The sequence below is a fragment of the Diabrotica virgifera genome, chromosome 2, assembly GCF_917563875.1.
Source record: "Diabrotica virgifera virgifera chromosome 2, PGI_DIABVI_V3a".
Taxonomy (NCBI): domain Eukaryota; kingdom Metazoa; phylum Arthropoda; class Insecta; order Coleoptera; family Chrysomelidae; genus Diabrotica; species Diabrotica virgifera.
In genome coordinates this window covers 240,371,260-240,393,577 of record NC_065444.1, presented here as the reverse complement: position 1 = coordinate 240,393,577, position 22,318 = coordinate 240,371,260, and the positions used below count along the sequence as shown (strand labels likewise).

The 22,318-nt window shown below is 34.9% G+C and overlaps 1 protein-coding gene across 1 annotated transcript in view; it reads right to left on the bottom strand.

Moving 5' to 3' along the window:
* LOC114335431 (uncharacterized) overlaps positions 1-22,318 on the bottom strand; it is a 561,026-nt gene that overhangs the window by 489,603 nt on the left and 49,105 nt on the right. The window contains exon 2 of the mRNA XM_050645032.1: positions 21,366-21,413. Within this exon, the coding sequence (XP_050500989.1) occupies positions 21,366-21,413 (48 nt within the window). The remainder of the gene's footprint in view (positions 1-21,365; positions 21,414-22,318) is intronic.

The window sequence follows — 22,318 nt, the reverse complement described above, 5'->3', positions numbered from 1 at the left end:
GCTCTTGTTTGATAAGTTTGTTTCGTTCTATTTTCGCTACTATTTTAATAGCTTTAACCAATCTATGGTCACTTCCGGTATAAAATTTATTTAGTACTCTCACGTCGTTGTATATGTTTTTGTTATTGGATATTATTTGGATACTATTTCATTTTTTGTTTTGTTTTCTGAGCTGATCCACGTCCATTTACTTTGCTTGGATTTTTTAAAGAAAATATTGAGGCAAAATAAATTTTAGTTGTTTAAATAGGTACTTGTACAACATCTCACCAATCCTTATGGGATCGATACTCACCAGAGGGACCGCAGACGTTCGGATACAATTAGCGTCTCTTTGCAAAGACAATGACGTCGACTTTGCAAAGTAACAAGACACTAGATACGTAACTGCAAAAATTCACCGTACCTACCATGCCAATGGCCATTAGTTGTCGAAGCATTAGCTAAATAAAAAAAAACATCTCACCAAACTAAAATAAATACATATCATTAAAGTTTTGATAAAACCATTCTCAAAACAATTATGAGTATCAATCATCCCTTCAACATCCTGTCTCTTCTAGAGACGCTACGGCTTATTACGATTCCCCTTTGACGAAGCGCTCGCTAAAACTTTTTATTTTACATCTGAAAAGCTCATAAAATAAGAGAAGCCCTTATTTCACTTTATTTTATTTTCTGTTTTATTTCACAGATACACCGGTTAAGGTATTAAGTGAAGTACAGTTTCTGTTTCTGTTTCCGTTCTTTTAGGATAAAAGGAGTGCCAGTATAATTGGATTTAAGTGTCATCGGGCCGTACTTTACTATGGGAGTTATAGATGGGTGTTTCATTATAAAAAAAGTCATGGTTTCTATGTACCTAAATACGGTTCACAAATTATAATATAATATCGGGCAGAATTTATCCTCGAAATATCTTGACGAAAATATAATACACTCAAATGCAAAAAAACGCAACAGATAAAATTTTGGTCAAATTCAAAGTATTTTAGTTTTTTATTTTTAGCCCTGTTTTGATGATTTTTTTAACACACTGTGTAAAAATTTATAAATTTTAATTTGGTATAGTGAGTTTTTTAATAAAATTTTGTATTTGACTTATTATACGGGGTTAATCGAAAGGTGGTTTTTTATCCTAACTTTGAAACATCCTGTGGAATAATTCTGTTAGCGTATTTTCGTAAAGCCTTCTTTTTCGGTTGCAACCATGTCTTCGAAGTATTATGTTTTTTGTTTCATGTGAAAATATGGATTGGTTCATTTTTAGGAGCGAAATGACTTTGTCACCCACAATTTACGACTTTTCCTATTATTACCATTATCTTTTGTATTAATTTGTAATACGACGATGGGGGCTTTGGTTACTGATATCGAAGGAATGTCATATCGACATCACAGAAGCACTGTATTTAAATAATGATTAAAAGCAACGACATGATCTTGGTGTTAATGAACAATGATAACAATAACAAAACATAAAAAAAAAACAACTTAAATGTAGCTTAACTTAAGTACGCAAATAACAAAAAAAAACTACTAAAAAATAACTTAATACTTTGTATTGCCTCCCTTAGCCTCTATAACTGCCTGTACACGTCGGCTCATGCTGTCTATGAGGTTGCGAATATCATCTTGCTGGATGTTTTGCCATTCCTCTTCTAGAGCCAAGCGAAGTTGGTTAATTGAGGCTGGTGCGACTTCGCGACCTCTAATATCTCTACCAAGCATGTCCCAAACGTGCTCTATTGGGTTCAGATTTGGCGTTCATTCTATTAATACCAACTTCTTCTAAATATTGCGTGACACACATTGCAGAGTGGGGTCGAGCATTATCTTGCATTAGTAGAAAATCATCGTCGATATATTGAGAAAAGGGCACTACGTGATTCGCTAAAATCTTTCTCAATATATCGGTGTGCAGTCAATGCACCCTCAATAAATACCAATTCAGTGTGCGCCTCTCGGGATATTCCTGCCCATACTATTACCGAACCCCCTCCATGGCTAACGCGGGGACTGAAAGTGCACTCCGCAAATCTCTCCTCAGTTCGACGCCATACTCGTTCTCTCCCATATGATGAGTGAAGACAGTATCTCGACTCATCTGTAAAAAGAACAGTGCTCCATTGTCCTAAATTCCAATGTAAATGTTCCCTGGAAAATTGTAGTCTAGCCACTCTGTGCCGTGGAAGTAATTTGGGCCCAGTTCCATCCATCCAAGGGCACTACAGCCCAAATCGAGCCTTGGCCTCCTTCAATAAGCTTCTCCAATCATTTCGATTTACCGCTGTTCTTTTCCATGAACGCGTTCTCAGAAAGTTCCTGGCATCCTCATCGACTTCGTCTTCCCATCTCTTTTTAGGTCTTCCAACAGGTCTTCTTCCCTGCATTCTTGCATTCAGCAATTTTCTGGGGATTCTACTCTCATGCATGCGGACCACGTGCCCTGCCCACCGTAATCTCTGCAGTTTAGTGTGTTGTGCTAGAGTTGGTTCGCTATATTGCTCGTATATTTCTCTATTATACCTAATTCGCCAGTTGTTATTTTCACTTATTGGGCCCAGTATCCTACGTAATACTTTTCTTTCAAACACATCTAATGCATTGGCAGATTTCTGTGTCACCACCCATGTTTCGCAGCCATAACTTACTATGGGCCTGATTATTGTTTTATATACACGGAGTTTTGTTTTCCGGTGTACGTCTCGCGATTTGAATATGTGGCCCATCGCGAAATAGGCTTTATTTGCCAGCACAAGCCTTCTATTTATTTCCGGTTCTTCTTCACTGATTGCAACCAGATCCATTCCTAGGTACGTGAATCTATTCACATGTTCTATATCGTCAATAAAGTGTTGTTGCACCGGTCTATTTGATCTGGTTTGTATGAGTAGTTTTGTTTTATTTGTGTTTATTGCTAGCACTACTGCTTCTGCACTCTGTTTCAACTCAACAATTTGGGCCCAGTTGCTGGTCTGCAACTTTGCAAACCAAATTCATGTAATCTTCGACGAACTGTAAATACACTTACATTATTGCCTCGAACCTGTTGAAGCTATTTTCTTGTTTGCACCGCTGCGCTGTTAAATGACGGTCCCGCAAAGCGTTGACTTGTGTAAAACGATTATCTAAAGCGGTAGTTTTGCGCTTCCTGCCACTTCTCGCTTTACGCTTGTTTGTTCCAGTTCGTATAAAACGTTACACTACCCTTTGAATGGTAGAGCGATGAGTGTCTAGTACTCTAGCCACATATTCATAATTTCGCACATCTTCAACCAGAGCAACGGCTTTAACACAATCTTCGACATTAAGAACCTGATCAATCATAGGTAAACAAAATGTAAGTGTCAATATGACATAATGATAACAGTCAACAAAGCCACTTCGTCGTATTACAAAATAATTCCAAAATAATCATAATTAAAAAAGCCCTAAATTGTGGGTGGAATTCATTTGGCTCTAAAAATGAACCAAAGCATATTTTGACATGAAACAAAAAACACGATGCTTACAATCAAAAAATAGGGTTTTACGAAAATTCGCAAACGGAATTATTCAACAGAATAGAATGTTTCAAAATTAGGATAAAAAAAACCACGTTTTAATTAACCCCTTACAATAAGTCAACTATAAAATTTTATCAGGAAACTGACTATACCAAATTAAAATTTATAAATTTATACAGTGTGCCAAAAAAATCATCAAAATTTTCTCCGTTGCGTTTTTTTGCATCGGAGTGTAGTAGAAGAAATAGTTCAGTCAATGAAGGTATTTGGCATTTCTCTAACTCGAAATTATGCATTTTAAAAGTATACAAAAATGGCTTCCTTTCACTGGTCCCAGAGGGTCTTTATTGATGAACCATGGTACGTAACTAATTAAATAATGAAAACTTGAAAATTATCTTTCTCCTGTTTCTATTCTAACTACAAAATGAATAACAATTTTTTAATCTTATTCCTATATAATTTGTATAAACAATCTCATAGCACCATTACATTTTCCGTTTTCTCAAGCAATTTCTTGGCAAATTTGTTTCATTGTCGGTATTTGATTAGATTTGATTAAATCAGTTGGGAATTGTGTCATTGGGCCTTCTTTTTTTTCGCCTTCCTACCGGCTTCCATTGTAATATTTTATTTGTTGTTTTTATTAACTTAAAACTTTAAAACATGTAGCCACAGAAGCGGAGCATTGCCTCCCCTTCACTGGCGAAGACATATCAGAGGCTCTTAAAGACGTTAAGCCAGCAAAAGCACCAGGATTTGATAATATTCACCCTGAATTCCTAATAAATTGTGGCAAGTATACAAAAGTTTGGCTGGCTCGATTTTTCACAGACATCATGGAAACTGGAAATATTCCACAAGAAATAAAGCGCTCTAAGATAATAGCCATACTAAAGCCAGGCAAACCCGCCGACAACCTGAAAAGCTACAGACCAATTGCGCTTCTCTCTGCCATCTACAAACTATTAGAGAGGCTTATATATAATAGAATCAGCACAGAACTGTTCCAGGTGATCCCAGTCGAACAAGCAGGTTTTCGACCAGAAAGAAGCTGCGCGGACCAGGTAATGTCACTCACCACCTACATCGAAGCGGGTATCCAAAGAAGACTCAAAATTTCAGCGACATTTATTGATCTCTCGGCAGCTTACGATACAGTATGGAGAGAGGGACTCATATACAAAATTCTCCGTGCAATCCCCTGTAAACCAATAGCACGCCTAATAGATAGCATGCTCAACGACCGAATGTTTCAAGTAGTGATGGGCACAGATATCAGCCCACCAAAGAAACTCAAGAATGGCCTACCACAGGGGTCAGTGCTCTCTCCACTACTATTTAGTATACTTAGCAGAGATGCCGGAAACAGAAAGTCAAGAAAGTTCGGATACGCCGATGACTGGTCCCTCACTACACAATGCAGAACACTAGAAACGTCTGAAGAAGTTCTGACGGCAGACATATATATTGGGCAAATATTTTTGCAAGTGGCGACTTCAACCAAATGCATCCAAAACAGAAGTTAGTTGCTTTCACCTGAACAATAAACTTGCTGGAAAGGAACTCAACATACAGTTTGATAATACCACACTTACCCACAACAAAACACCTAAGTACCTGGGCGCAACACTAGACAGAACGCTATCATTTAAAGAGTATCTAACAAAAACTGCCCAAAAGTTGAGTACAAGAAATAACATCATACAGAAGCTCTGCGGTACCACCTGGGGAGCATCGGCTTCCACTCTCCGCTCTACTGCCTTAGCCCTTGTTTTCTCGACCGCTGAATATTGTGCTCCAGTTTGGCTACACAGCCCTCACGTAAAAAAGATCGACACTCAGCTACACAGCACTATGAGGATGATAGCTGAGCTGGTACAATTAAATCAACTCCCACCCAATGGCTTCCAATATTAAGTCACATCCCACCTTCACATTTACGACGAGTTGACGCACTTACACGTGAATACAAAAAGATCATGAACAATATAAATCTGCCTATCCACCAAGATACCGAGGATTCACGAAATACCCGTCTCCGCTCTAGAAAACCACCAATAAAAACTGCAAGAATGATACATGAGGAGTTCAACATCACGAATGCATGGTCCCAAGAATGGAACGCATGGCAAAATAACATGCCCTGCAGTACCCACAAGCCACCAAGTTTTGATCTTCCACGTAAAACATGGTCCACTTTAAATAGGATCCGAACCAGACATGGCAGATGTGCATACATGATACATAAATGGGGAAAAAACCCGTCTCCTCAATGTGACTGTGGGGAGAACCAAACCATTGACCACAATTTTGAAGAGTGTCCCTCAAGATCCTATAATGGTAGCCCTGAAGACTTCCTGTTTGCAACTTCAGAGTCAATTGATTATATTAATACACTTGATGTTTGTTTGTAACTATTTAAAGTTTGTCATATTACTAGTGTTTGTAATTTTTTTTCTAAATGTGTTGTAATTGCCATACGATAAATAATGTTGTTTTTATATCTGCTTGTCTCTGGACATGTCCCAGCCATGACAATCTTTGACTTTTCACAAATCTTACAATATCATACCCTTCATTCAATTCATTAACCTCGTCGTTTCTCCTGATTCTCCATATTCCGTCTTCCTCTTGCACCGGCCATATACTTTTGTCAGTATCTTTATCTCGAATGTTCTGAATTTGCCTTCATCTTTTTTCGTCATTGACCAGGTTTCACAACCATAGGTTACTACGGGTCTAATTGATGTTCTTTGGTTGTTTTGTCTAATAATTTCGATGTCATCAATCTTTTATTAGCATAGTATGTACGATTCCTACTGGAAATAGCATTAATTTCTCTACTTACGTAATTCTTCTGATTGATTCCTGTGCCTAGATCTGTGAAGGAATCCACTCGTTGTTTCTAATAGTTGTTTATTGCGATTTAATTTTCGTTGTCAGGTGTTCTTTTGATTGTCGTGAACTTAATTTTTGTTTGGTTTATTTTAAGCCCTCTTTTTCTCTTCTTGCTTCAGGAGCAATTTTCCTAAACGCTTTCATTAGTATCGACTTGCTCCTACTAATGATAGCTACATCGCCTGCATATTATGCAGTAGTTTGTACTGTTTTGGTATTTATATTGCCGGTTACATTAATTTCACTGATCCCAGAGGGTCTTTATTGATGAACCATGGTACGTAACTAATTAAACAATGAAAACTTGAAAGTTATCTTTGCCCTCTTTCTATTCTAACTACAAAATGAATAACAATTTTTTTCATCGTATTACTGTATAATTTGTATAAACAATTCCATAGCACCACTGCATTTTCTATAGACGTAATCGTTTTCTCAAGCAATTTCTTGGCAAATTTGTTCCATTGTCGGTATTTGATTAGATTTGATGTAAATCAGTTGGGAATTGTGTCATTGACATCAGAAACGCTTCCTACAATTACGGCAATATTTTGTTGTTACTGTAATATCGCGGAAGGTCATTTGTTCCGGCGTTACGGCCATTGGCGTGGCCACAAAAGAGACGACAGGTCTGCTCATTGGATGGAAAAACGGCAGATGCTAACACAATATATCAAATGATGTGCGTTGATTGTTGCGTTTACTTTGGAAAATTTAATAAAAAAAATGTAATTCAACACATTCTTTTGTTTTTTTATTTACATTTGAGGCGCATCGACCTATGTGGTTGATGCACACAGTATACATTATGTACAAAGTATATACCTAAGTACCTACTAAAATTATTAATTACATTGGTTTTTACAAGAATTGACTTTTACACATTTATTTTTACATGCACTGATGTTAAGGTTTACTGAGGTAAAATTAATGGTAAAAGATCCATAGGCAGAAGAATTGCCTGGATGAGAAAACTAAGCGAGTGGTATAGATGCAGCTCAGTAGATCTTTTTAGAGCAGCCGCCAATAAGGTACGGATAGCTGTGATGATAGCCAACCTCCAATAGCAGAAGGAACTACAAGAAGATGAAGAAGCACCGAAGTTTATATTTGGTTGTGTATTCCATATTCCTTAGAGTCTGAAAATGAATTTGATAAAGCTCAACATAAAAAGCTTGTATCAAGGGCGCATTCAGGGAGGGGGCCATGGCCCCCTCCGAGAATTTAAAAAATATAAATTTGAATATTTGCAGTTCAAATGTTTTTAATTTCAAACACATGGACAAAACAGGGGATAAATATGTTTTCTGGACTAGAATTGAACAAAGACAGTAACAGAAGCTTCAAAAATGACATGGGATGTTTTATAAACCAAAATGTTGATAATTTTGCAAAGTGCCAATTGTTAGAACTACCTTGATAGCCATCAAAATCGTACCAATTTCCATATTCTATACACACAAAGAATAAAAAAGAAATGAAGCGTTACTTGGGTCACTAGCACTTAGAACAAAGGGTTTGGTTAGTATTTTCGCACAATCAAAAGGAATTGTTTTACAAGTATTGCGTTTTATTTTTCTAATGAGAAATATGGTCACTTTAGCATCTTTCACCAAACTCATGAGCAAGGACGGAGCCATACAAACCCATGAAAAAACATCATACCACAAGGACTGCGTTCAGCTTGAGCTGGATTTTCTACAAAGTTATCGCAACCCTCAAAAGTCAGTCATTAATCAGATAGACCCTCAGAGGTCTAAACAGATACAAAAAAATAAAAAAAAGACTACGACCAATAGTAGGGTCTATAGTCTATAGTTTTCTTATCTTAGGTCGACAAAATATTCCTCTAAGAGACCATCGTGATGATGGCTTTTGCTTCTGGACGAAGATGCTTGATCTAGCAAAGAGGGGAATTAAGAGTAATTAATCGTATCTGAAAATAAGACTCTTAAATAACACCTATCCACAGCATGTTCCTGAGCAACATACATTAGTAGCACCAGTCAAAATCAATTAATAAGTTTTGGTGAAGAAATAATTGAACAAATAATGAATCAGGTTCAAAGTGCAAATTATTACTCTGTCTGTCATATTTGACGAAACGACCGACGTATCCCACGTGGAAGAGCTTTCTCTAAATTTGAGATTCATACACAATAACAACATTCGTGAAGACTTTGTCAAGTTCATTGACGCTTATGAGAACCTAAAAATAATTAGTGAAAATCAAGAAAGAGGGAAAGAATAATGCCTGATAGGAGAAGCATTGGGAAAAATAGTATTAAACTTGTTGAAAGAACTGCACTTGGATCCGAAGAAATGTGTAGGAATCGGTACTACGGCATGAATGGTGAATTTTAAGGCACTTCTTACACACGGTAAAAGTGTGTGAAAAGTGCCTTAAAACTCACCATTGCAACCCTAATTTTTAAAAATTACCCCCCGTACCTCCGGTACCTCTCCCCAAAAAAAGTTCATGGCTCCTCCCGAAAATCGGTTCTGGATCCGCCCTTGGCTTGTATATAGATATATTATTACCAAAAAGCAAACATATTGACAGTCGTGATATGAAAATTATATCTTATAATCTATCAGTATTGGAATCAAACTGACAAGGTATCAGAGAGGACTATGTCAGGATTGTGTGCTCTCCCCATTACTCTTCAATGTCTACAATGAAGCGGTATTTAAAGAAACGCTGTCAGATTCAATAGAAGTCTAATATATCGATTGAGAAGGACGGATGAATGAATAACTTACATTTTGCAGACAATACAGTAATAATGAGAACAATGATTTACAGAACGTAATGCAACATCTTAATGAAAGCTTTCATGAATACGAAGTGAAGATTAATTTGAAGAAAACTGAATACCTACTCATGACTAAATCAGCAGGTGCAAACCTCCAATTGAATATTGAGGATACTGTAATTGAGAAGTGGATATCTACAAATACTTAAGAACATGGATAACATCAAAGTGTAGATCAAACTAAAGAAATTAAGACACGTGTTGAAATATAACATGCATCGTTCATCAAACTTAAAAAGTGTCTTTGTTGTCGGGATAAAAGGTTAGAACTACGCCTAAAGATGGTTTGGTGTTACATATTTTTTACTCTTCTTTATGGCTTGGAAGCGTGGACACTAAGATAAGCACATGCGAATAAGTTGGCCGCCTTTGAATGTTAGCGTTACAGAAGAATCTTCAGAATATCATAGATTCAAAGAAAGTCAAACGTGGAAGTAACTAAAAGAATAGGATATAAAACGGAAATATTATAACTATCAAAAGGCGAAAGCTTAAGTACCTACTTAGGATAATGAGCAAAACACTTACCGCACATTGGAGTAACACTCCCAGTAATATGATAATAATGTTTTAAGCGTGTGTGTCCTAATTTCAATATGCTTATTATTATAGTTTGTTCTTTCCTCTTGCTACACTTTCTCTTTGATATTTTAAGTCTTGTTTTATGTCTCGTAGTTTTTGTTGAGAACAATTGCTTTTGAAACCACCGTTCTTTTAGTTCCGAGTTAATTTGGACATCCTTTTTTCATTTATCTTAGACCTCTACAACTAATGGCCATTAGCATGGTACGGTTGATTTCGCAATCCGGTAGTGTAATAGTACTATTTTCATTTAATGAAAAATTTCCTATCCGGCTGATATTCGAACTCACAACCGTTGGATCTAAAGGTAGGTTCTCTTACGACTGAGCCACGGGGGGTGGGGGGATCTCAACATCTAATAAATCATAATATAATCAGTGATATAAATCTTTCTTTATGTAGTTTCTGTTAACTCTTCGCTGTTAATTGAAGATTTGGCAGCAGCATTTATTCTTTCATTACCATATGTTGGTACAAATCAATCGCAACAAAGAATCAGTTGGGTAAACGGTGCCTAAGGTAGCCATAGAACTTAAAGAACTCAGGTTTAGTTCCGGTATAGTCATCTTCCACTAACACAGTTCTGGATCATTAGTGTGATTACCAGACAAAAGCTTTGAAAAAAATATATGAGTATGGAATTGATACTCACCCTTTGATTATGGATTTTAGATGTGCCTATGACAGTGTGGACAGAAACACACAATACAAAGCCATGGTATGGGCCATTCCACGAACATACGCCTCTTTTAGATTACTTCGACAACGAATATTTTACTGTGCAACATAAGAAGTACGAAAGTAAATGGCGCTAATAATTATTCCAATAAACAACAATGTAATTTTCAATTTACTTTCGTTCTTCTTATTTTGCACAGTAAAATATTCGTTGTCGGAGTAATCCAAAACAGGCGTATGTTCGTGGAATAGGGTATAGAATATCTTAATACACTTAGTGAAATTGGTGAAAGCAACCCTCTCAACGGTCGAGGTAAGGAAAGGAAAACTGCGGACCTGGTCCAATCGTTCACTGGATTGGAAGCAGCAGCAAATAGAATGGGGTTAAACGTTAAGTATATGAAGGTATCAAATAGCAAACAGAATCGGTGTTCAAAAACATCAGAAATAAAAACCTAAAACAGAGGGCAGAAGGAGTAGAGGACGACCGTGTAGATGGAGAACATGGATTGATGATGTGGAAGACGACTTTAAGATGCTTAGGGTCAGAAGATGAAGGGAAGTTGCTAAAAAATTGACCGAAGTGGCGAATTCTCTGCGAGAAGGCCAATATCCACGAAAGATTGTCGAGCCCATTATGACGATGGAGGTTATAATATGGGACAATATTGGCCAGACTTTTTGAAACCAATCTTTCAAAATTCAATTGTTAATATAAAACAAAATTATAAATAAAAATTAAATTTGTATTCCTAAATAAGAGTACTACTTTAAAATTTTCGCAGAAACTTTGAAAAAGATTTTTTTGAAAAAGCCGAAAATATTTCAAAAATTTGAAAATTAATTTGAAACAAATCCTGTATTTACTTCCGACAAAAGGATAATATTATTATGAAGTATAATAAACTATCAGATCCTTGTGTTAATAATTCATCCGGCTTCTGGTCAGAAGGTTTATAAATCGAAAGTTACTATATTGTGATAAAACAATAAACGGCATCGTATATTACATTTCAAGGTGAGCACATAAAAGGATTACGTTACAATAGGCTCTGATGCAAAAGTCTGTTAAATATTAATTAAAAGAAATATAGGAAGTGAAAAGTAGCTGCTCACATTAAACCGGTTTTTGAACAGTGAAATAGCTATTTAGCAACTCAGATTGTATTTTATATCAAACAGAGTAATCAAGAAATAAATTATACAGCGAAGATTAAAAATATACATATAGTCTAAGTTCTCTATCAAATTATGAGATAAACACAAAAGAATATAGCGTATAAATAAATGAACCGATACTTGAAGAAGACAACAGAATCTATAAATTCTATTAAACATTCTAGTCCTGGTCCAGGTGACATTCCTATTATTTTCCTTTAACATTTGCCTAAAAATGGAACTGCCTACTTACTAAAGATATACAGTGATGAGCGTGCTAATAACCGGCAAAATAACACAAGGGATGGAAAACATAATACGTTGTGAAATAAAAAGAGATGAAACTAGTAGAGGTGGAAAAATATCGGTAGTAACCTATAATTTAGTTACATTATCACTATCGAGAGTTTCCACCTTTAGACGTTAGCATAAGAGCTAGATAACTTCAGTCATCTATGGCGTATGACGTTTGCCTTAACCTAGTGTTATTAGGTTATGTATGTCTTCTTCTTCTTTGGTTTATTGGGCTCCACCTACTTGGGTATTTAGCAAGCTCATTTTCTTGGAATAAAGGAAAATCCCTTATTCACCTACAATTTGTAGTTGATATGGGACAAATACAACAAAGGTAAAAACTTGTCTTGCTCAGGAAATACCATTACACAATCTGCTTTAAACTGCTTTTCCATTTGACGTTTATTTGTTTCATCCGAAACGAGTAACATGAGGCATTAATATAAAATGCTTTTCATCGTCATACCTATAATTACGACTGAAGTCAACTAGTCACATATAAGAACTAGCTTTATCTTGTACTATCTCACAACTTAATATGTTTTCCATCTTTTGCAATATTCTGCATGTTATTAAGGCACTCATCACTGTATAACAAAATATGGCTTGAAGGAGTGTTTCCACAATACCTATCCTAAAAACCTGATAAAATACGTTCATACTCAAACTCCCTCCGTCCAGTACCGTTGGGATGTGCATTAAGCAATGAGTAAAGTACTCGAAAAAATAATCAATCAACGCCTTATTTGGATACAGGAGCAAAGATCTGTTCTATCTTACAAACAATGTGGATTTCGTACACAAAAATCAACTGTACACAACTTAGTTGACTTCGATTCCGAAACACATGAAGTGCTAGCAAACATTCAAAGCGGCGTAGCTATCTTTTTTGATATAACCAAGGCATTTGATACAGTTTGGCGCCATGGGATAATTAAAACTTTACAAAAATTAGGTATATGAGGAAATATTCTAAACTTCATTACTAATTTAAAAAAAAAATACAAAGCTTTGAAGTAAAACTAGACGATTCCATTTCTAAAACAAGAATACAGGTAAATGGTACCACTCAAGGATCATGATTGGTGTTACTCTTTTTTCGTCTATAGACCAATACGTACATATGACTTCCTATTCGAATAGGGACCTATCATGTTCCCGGATAGTCCCAACTACTGTTTGGTTCGGGGGATATTTAGCAAGTAAAAGAGACCACTGAAGATGGCCTAATAGATCAGAAAACGTACACTTATGTAATTTAATTTAAGCTTAATTCCTAATTAAAATTATACCAATTACAACAGGAGTTTTTACTTCGTTGTTAAAAGTGACATACACTAGTTATTCGGTTCATTTTTCTTCGGAAATTGATACGGTTTTTGTTTTCTTTGTGTTCACATTAAGATTGTTCTATCTACCTTCCCATATTACACTGTTGACATATCGCACTAATAATACAATAGTGTCGTAAATCAAAAAGATGATTTTTCAGAATCAACGAAAAACTCATTACTCATTTTCTATTGCAGGTAAACAAAAAATTAATGCATAATGTGTTTCTAATTAATATTAAAGGAAGTTTCTTTGTACTTTTAGTTAAATATAAATACGGTCAGTGAAGTTATTTAAGAATTTTGAGTTAAAACGGTATTGTTCTAAGCAATATGTTCGAAATGGAATATTATTTTTAGTTATGACATTATTTATGAAATATTTTGTGTTACTACAATTTGATTTACTAATTTTTTTCTGCGGTTTACGTCAGTTTTTGGGAAATTTTGCTAAATCTTTGTCGCTCAATGTAAAATTAAAACAGTTAATTCTACTTTTATACAAAAATAATGAAACTTGGCCTCTTGGTACTGGCAGCACAGATTGCAAGTCATATACGGAGAATATTGTTGAATCTATGTTAGCAGTTTTGTCCTTTTCTTTTTCCTTTCTGGACAGTTCTGTTTCTTTCAAGTGGTTTTCGTACGTCACAACAATACTGTTTTTCCATCCTCATCAGCATTTTTGAAATTTTCACAAAGATCACATTGATCTTTTTTGGTGTATGGAAGGAGATGTTAAAATCTTTAGTAAAAATGCGGTTAAAATTAGTTGCAGACGCAAATGATTTGAAGTTTTCTTCTGTACATTTATCTTTGTAGTCTCGATATAAATCAGCTAAAGACACACTGGATATATTCCCGTGACGTCTGAGCTCTAAGGTAATGTTATTTGACGCGTGGTATAGCGTTTATAAAATGTTTGACACCGTCATAGATCCCCGGTTCCACAGTACATATGTTGTTTGCCATGTTTTCCGCGTAATTTGCCATGTTTTCTGCGTTTTCAGAGAGCTACTAGTAGAAGAGCTACTCGATGAAGAGCTTCTTGAAGAAGATCTTCTTGAGGAAGAGCTGCTTGATGATTTTACCGTTCGACATAAAAACAAACTATAGGTTTTCGTTTGCACAACAGGAACGAAATGCGGATCTCGGTCGGAATTATCGGAATCAAAGTCGCTCTGGTCTGAGTGCACCGGTGAAATGTGATATTGCCTTTGGTTGGATTTTGTAATAGGTCACATTACTGACCTTACTAAAGGTCACTGTTTACGTCAATTTCTTGAAGTACTTTGATAACTCATAAATGGTGAAGGTATAGGTGCCTGTTGTACTTTCGTAACGTCACTGTTCTCTATCTGGGCACCAGGTTCATTATTTGTACTCACCAGTGGGAATAACGACGGTGAAGAGTTTTCCTGCTCGCCATCCTCAACATTTGTTGCTATGAATCGCCCCCTTAAAAATGAACTAAGTAGTTATTAACATAGGTAATTGACGAAACGAACAAGAATGTCACGAAGAGTGTGGTAACTCTAAATTTATAAAATAGTTAGTATTTAGTAAGCTTTTTTAATAACACTGCTGCACATTTTAAATGAGTTATTCCTATACGTTGATTGAAATTAATAAATGTTTTACAAACAACAAAAAATGGTTTAAAGTTATGATTCAACAATAGTGTAGCATGTCAAAAATAATGAACTGAACCAATAATAGTGTCGTTAGTAAAAATATTATTTTAAAACGTGCTTGTGTAAATCAGGAATGGTGTAATAAGTAGAAAAACAACAATGTTATGGTTAGGTTCAAATCAACAAGAATGCAATAACTCAAAATATAGATATGGAAATTACATACCTGATTCAGCATTAACGTGGAAACTCAAAATGATGAGCAAAGCAAGACGTACGTTCCCGATCACTGTTGGCCGCAACTAAAAATGGCACAATATTGTGAAGGCGATAACGACAGTCGGTCAGTCATGAATAGCGTCTTATGGCGCCATCTCTTATTCATTTTTTGCAGTATTAAAACGGCGGTTTTATTGACTTGTAGGGAATTGAATTTTACGTCTGAATATAGTTTTATGTCAAATTCGAAACATTTTGAGTTACGACACTTGTATTATTAGTGCGATATGTACTTAACATTGTATAAAAGACGAGTTTAATCTAGACATAATTATAATTTGAAGTTAATTTTAAATTGGAAACATTTTTACTTGACGTATTTGTTCAGTTCTTGCTTTTCTATTAAAAGCGAAAAGCCTTAAAAATTCTCAACAGTTATAACGATAAAATATACCGTTTGTAGAGCTATTTAATGTTTAAGAATATGTGAAACCGCGAGTGCCGTATTAAAATGATCGCACAAGGGATCAAGAAAAAGGTTATTTGTGATATAAAAGTGCAAAACATTGTGCAATAGTTCAAGAACCGAAGTTTTTGAAATATACGTAATTATAAATTTATGACTCGGTTAGATCAACAAAACGATTTTCTGATTTTGTACTTAGGTAATTTCTGGTAAGATTTTCAGATCATTTATTGAAAAACTTTCATTGTGTCCATTTTTTTATTCTTTGGCTGGTGTCAGGTAGTCGTCATCTTAAACTTTTTGATATGAATTTTAAATTAAATTTTTTTATTCAAATCTTGTTTCTAATTGCTGAATTATAGTCACAACGAAAAAAGGTAGAGCTAAACTCTTTCTGGGGCATTGTGTGACCTTCAAAATAATACAGTGTCTTTTAGCGTTCTTGACGTAACGTAACTGTATCATTACACAACTTATTTCAGCTTTACATATCTTGCATACTTATAAAGAGATTTAAATAACATCGTGCACGTACGTATGATAATTAAGCCTGAAATATAGGCCTGAAGCTACATTTGTGTTATATTATCTCATCTTTGATGACAGATTGCCTGTAACGTACGTGACTTCTTTGTCTTTGCTGTCAATGTCAAACTTCGAAGTTAGGGGTGGTTCAAATATTAAGTAAAGCAATTAGGGGGAGGGGGTTTTAACGGTGAACTATAGTATACAGTCCCTGGCCATATTATTATGACCACCTATGAATTTTTACAAAAATCAACTATTCCATTAGGTACGTTTTGCTTAAAATATGAATTTTAAATTTAATTTTGTTATGCAATGTTAATGTTATGCATTAACTATAATATATCTAATAATAAACAGCAATAAAGTTTTTGAAAATATTACATATTTATGTTTTTTTAATATTTTGTTCAACTTCTGACCTGGAAGCTTTTAAAACAAGAAATTTCCGATGAAAAGGTCACTAACAAAATTGTTTTGATTAAAGGACTAATATATCGTTGAGACCACAATGACAAATTAAAGCAAAAAAAAATTTAACTGCATTCAAAGTAGGCCAAGACGGGTACTAGCGGTAATCAAAGTTAGAGGGGGCTCAGCAACATACTGACAAAATAAAAATATGTGATTTTTTTAAATGTTTTATTGGTGTTTATTATTAAATATAATACATTGAATAATAAACAGCAATAAACAATTTGAAAATATCACATATTTGTATTTTTTTAATATTTTGCTGAGCCCCCTCTAACTTTGATTACCGCTAGTACCCGTCTTGGCATACTTTGAATGCAGTTAAATTTTTTTTGCTTCAATTTGTCATTGTGGTTTCAACGATATATTAGGTATTTAATCAAAACAATTTCGTTAGTGACCTTTTCATCGGAAATTTCTTGTTTTAAAAGCTCCCAAATATTTTCCATCTGATTAAGGTCAGAAGTTGAATAAAATATTAAAAAAAACAACAGGTGACAGGCCTGTTAACATAATGATCTAATGTTACCTATTGACCCACTTACCACGTGTGGGAATCATATGTTGCCCTAGGGCCGTAGCCATAGGCATTTTATCCATCCTTTGGATTTTGCCATGTTGGTATCTATATAAGACTTTTAGTCTGTTTTTGAAAGGCTTTGACCTTTGTATTTTTTGGTTGGCTCACCATGTTCTTGTAACACTGATGATGCTCTGGTTACAGAGCGAAAACGTTTTGTTTCTATGTTTGTAGCCCTATAGGGGCTTTTTAAACTAATATACCTTTTACCAAGCTAAAATTTTTTTATTAAATTTTACTTGTAATTAATGGCATACAGCCAGCTACAGGAAATTTTTCCTAGTGGATATATGTACCTTGTACTGGTGAAATGCCCAAAAAATCGTTGAAGACTGTTTTTTATAGCAATTTCGAAGCAACAGCGGACAAAAAGAAGCTACGAATACAGATTGTTTACAACAGAGCCACACATTTAAAATTTTACTTCGAATTATTCATGTAAGAATAGGAAGTCCTTGCGAAAGAGATCTAGATGAAACCCAGTTTGGATTTAGAAATGCACTAGATACGTGTGAGGTACTTTTTGCAAATGAGGTACTTCTTCAAAAATGCCACGACCAATAAAGGTAGGCTTTCATCGATTCCGAAAAATCATTCGATAGAGTAAAGCCTGGAACGCTTTTAAACATATTAAGAACCACAGTCATCGATGGTAGAGATCTATGTATCGTAGATAACTTATATTGAAAGCAGTCGTAATGGTCGATTTCCCACTGGCGTTAGATATAAATACTTTGGAATAAAAGTCAATGGCAAACCTATTAATACTCTTGATACCTGACGACACCACGATAGTCTCCAGATGTTGACCTCCTTCTTTCCCTGGCAACAGCCTTTTAATACAAAATAGATTTATAGTTGAAAATTCTTGTAATTTCCGATATCTCAGACGTATTTTTTGCCGTTCCATCCACTATTTCTTTTAGTGTTGTCCAAATGCAAGACCAAAACGAGACTTAGACAGTCTTGGTCTTGGTCTTGTGCCAGTACACCTGGTCTTGGTCTTGGTATTGCGCTTCCGGTCTTGGTTTTGCAGCAAGAGTTTGGCAAGTTTCGCAGTTGCCCATTAGCCTATTGCATATCTTAGAACAACGTAACAGAGAGGTACAATTTAAGCTTGAATATCATAGCCATAGTTTACATAGCCAAATTAATAAATATCTAAACAACTGACACCGGGTGGTGTTTGAACCCACGATCTAAGTGATCCCTGCCTATGTTCTAACTAACTAAAGTTAAAACTACCTCTTAAAACCAACAAAATTTCATTTGCATATTTCAACCGGTTTTAGAGCAATAAATAAATCGTCAGTTTGTAAGAAAAATTTCAACCCCCCCTATTTGGTAAACAAAGCATTTATAAAGTAAACGTTTATGAAGCAAACTGTCATTACTTTTTCGTGCAGAATTACCCATCAAAGTTTGCCATACTTACTTAAAAACATTCTGTATTGATGAAAAACATGGCTAGTTAAAAAAGTACATTTCTTAATATCCAATATAAGTGAGTGAATAAAAAAACATAATGTTAAGAAAATAAAAGGCTTTAGTTGGGCTTTAATCACAGTATGCTATTGCATGCTAGAATAATAAGTTAGCATAATGCTAGAATATTCCACAGAGTGAGAAAAAACACAGTTTGATTGGTACACCCGGTATACACTGACAATAATTGACCGGCCTAATAGCAACAATATCTATTATTACTGCGATATTTATAAAGAATAAGACGAAATATTAAAAAAAATCACTTAAATTGGACAACAGGATTAGGAAATTTGAGACATTAAAAATGACCCGTTTTAAGGTGGTGCGTTAATTTCTTGGAGAAGTGTATATCGTTAAAATAATATTTCGGTATTATATTTACACGATATCCGGCATATCTCTATACTTTTGTCTAGTTATGATACTTATAAATAATAGCCGCGCTGTTTCGGCAAATTTTGTGTAGCCGAGTTACCTCATAACACAGGACACAGTCAGCAGAAACAATACATAATAGTCTTAATATAATAATGTATACTGATAATATTTCTGGTGTTTAGATTCCTAGAAAACTAATAATGAAAAAAATTATTTATGTAAATTTATATAAGTGCTAAAGTGGCATATTTTTAAAAAGTTTGGAAACGATATTCGATATTACTGTAGGCTTCGCAACGTAGGAATGTTGTGTTATATGAATATGATTAGAAGACGACTATTATTAAAACCAGGACAATTAATTTCAGAGCAAAGAAGTCGGCTACTGAGAAAGATTGTACTAAAAAATTTTATTTTTACATTATAATAATGACCTCTGAGTACATGTCAAATGTGTCAAGTGTTCTTTTAATGGATATTTTAATTCGGTATGTATGTTTATGGTACTTATTGTTCATAATGCGCTTAAGTCCAATTTTCAAAATTTTTGTTAATTTTTTTTTTTTTCTCATAGAGTATCTAAGAATATAGCCGAACTTATATACTCCCTAAAACGACCCTCAGTTCTAACTGCAAGACGCAAGAGTCTCGCAGGCTTAGTCTTGTTCTTGCTCAAGTCTTGCACGGTAAGTCTTGGTCTTGCTAAAATTAGGAGGTCTTGGTCTTGGTCTTGCGAAAACGCAAGAACAAGACCAAGACTGCAAGACCAAGACCGATTTTGGGCAACACTAATTTCTTTGCCAATTATTCCATTATGTCCTTTAACCCAGAGTGAAGTTAACGTTTTTTTTTGTGAATTTTAGTTCATGTAATAATTTTCTGATATCAAAGATAAAATGGAGTTTTGGAAATTATCTAATGGAAGGCAATGTTAGTTTGTCTATCAGAACTTCAAGGTCTAGTTCGAAAAAAAAAGGAATTTTTGGTAGCTGTAAAATATAAGATTGGTAAGGATTCTTGCTAATAACAGATTCTGTAAGAGGAGAATTTTTATCCTCCAATAAGAATTTGTTAAATTTTCTGTCAAAAGTACACCTATTTTGTGAACCATAATTTCATTACACTATCTGTATTTTATTAAACATTTGTTGGCTAACATTTGCTTAGGTATGTATAAAGGTGATTCTTGAGTTTCTGTTAGAACTACTTGGTTTGGTGAGGAAATCAGCAGAGCTCCGACATAAATTTTTATTGATATAAATTGCATTCTGTCTACTGTTAAAAGATCTGTTCTGTATGTTGAATCATAAAGAATACAACCATAATCCAGAATAGATCGTATGTGGAAAATATAAAACATTAAGGAAATATGTTGATCTGCACCCATCTTCTTTTGGAAACGAAACGCAGAAGGTTAATTCAACGCTGGCACTTTTGTTTAAAATACTTTATGGACCACAAGAGCTCTTTATCTAGGATCTAGGATCATACCTATCCCATACACCACACATGTTGCAAAATTATGCAAAGGAAAATAGCAGGTAAACGTAGTCCAGAACAAAGAACGGCTTCATGGTTAAATAACTTGCAAGATTGATATGGTGTTGATACAAGCATACTATTGAGGGTGGCAGCAAATAAAATTAGGAAAGCTATGATTGTAACCAACGTTCTGAAAGAACATGGTACATCTTGAAGAAGATACTCAGATATGTGTACCTACCTACTCTTCTGGTAAGGAAAAATCTCCATAACTAATTTGCCCAATTCACTCGTAGAAAGAATACCCTAAGTAATATATCGACTAATTGTGCAGCAATTACTGCATTTTTTTAACTTAATGACATGTACATAATGTACACAATGGCATTTAATTTTGTATCCAATTCAACTGACGTCACGTCAAACGTTGATGGCATATCAATTAGGCAATGTAAATTTGACTTTGTTGATTCCATTCCAAAATTGTTTGTTTGTGGTTTCTAACTTTGTTCATATAGTTTTTTGGGAAAACCGCATAACATGTAAATGAAACTGTTTATTATTTATTAATGGTCTGTCTTAAATTATGATGCCTAAAAGTATTCGGTGAATTTTTAGGCATGTACCGTTAATGTCATTGTGATACATTCACACAAAATTAATCCTGCTCATAAAATATGTCCGTTACACCTATGAAATAGCGTGAAATCAATCAACCACTGTATTTTTACAAGAAACGAAAGTATGTCAAACTGTTAAACACATAACCTAAGTTGAAACATGCCCATTTGGGCCAAATATATCCGAGTGGAAAGTAAAAAAGCAGGAAAATATTTTTAAACTCGCTTACCGATTTTGTGGAGAACTTGCGAAACTCAATTTCAGCCAAATCCACTTTCTACAAAATACCACTTTCCAGCTCTTAAACACTTACACAATCAAAAAAACACAACAAAACTATGATCATATTGTGCGACACTAGCAGAAAAACATCATGCCCTGGCGTAGTTTCAGAGTAACATGTAAAAAGTTTCCGGAAAATTTACGAAAACATTGCCACTAAGAACTGTCAATGGTCCGCGCGGGTAAGTACACTCTCTCAATACCAGCAGCGAACTGAATAACTGAACAAAACGCGAATGCGATATCAGAGCGGAGAAGACTAGATAGTTCGCGACGGCGATACCAGATGGCGTTAAAGGCACGAGTCTGATCAATAAACTCATAACGGAGCGATACGATCCTGAAAGCTGCATTAAAAAAGATGTTTTTGATCAAATTACATCGGGGAAATTCGTTCAAATGGTTACGCAACGGAAACATGATTATATATTTCAATTACACTATTAACGATTGCTCTCGCCAATCCGCGTTTTTATGCAACACGTTATACATACAATAAAATAGCTGCGTTGACCAAAATTTGTTTGTTAATAAATTAGTAGAATATTATTCACCCGTGTTGAGCTGCCCCCCCCTTGCAAAAATCAAAAAACAAATAGCCCTGATTTATGAGCTATTTATGAGCTGTCATATTCCGCAAACTTAAAATTTTGAGCTCGTTCCACTGAGCAGGAATTTAATACTTTATGCCTGACTGAGTCAGCCCCCCCCACTACTTAAAAATAGGAATATTGAATCGGTTTTTGCGGCAGCGTTACGAGCTATTTATGAGCTCTTGAAATTATATAGTTTCGATTTTTGAGCTCATCCCCTTCACCCCCAAACAACCCTTGAATTGATTTAACTTAAGAGAAAAATGCTGAGAAAACTTAAAATATATCGTATTGCGGATATAATTCC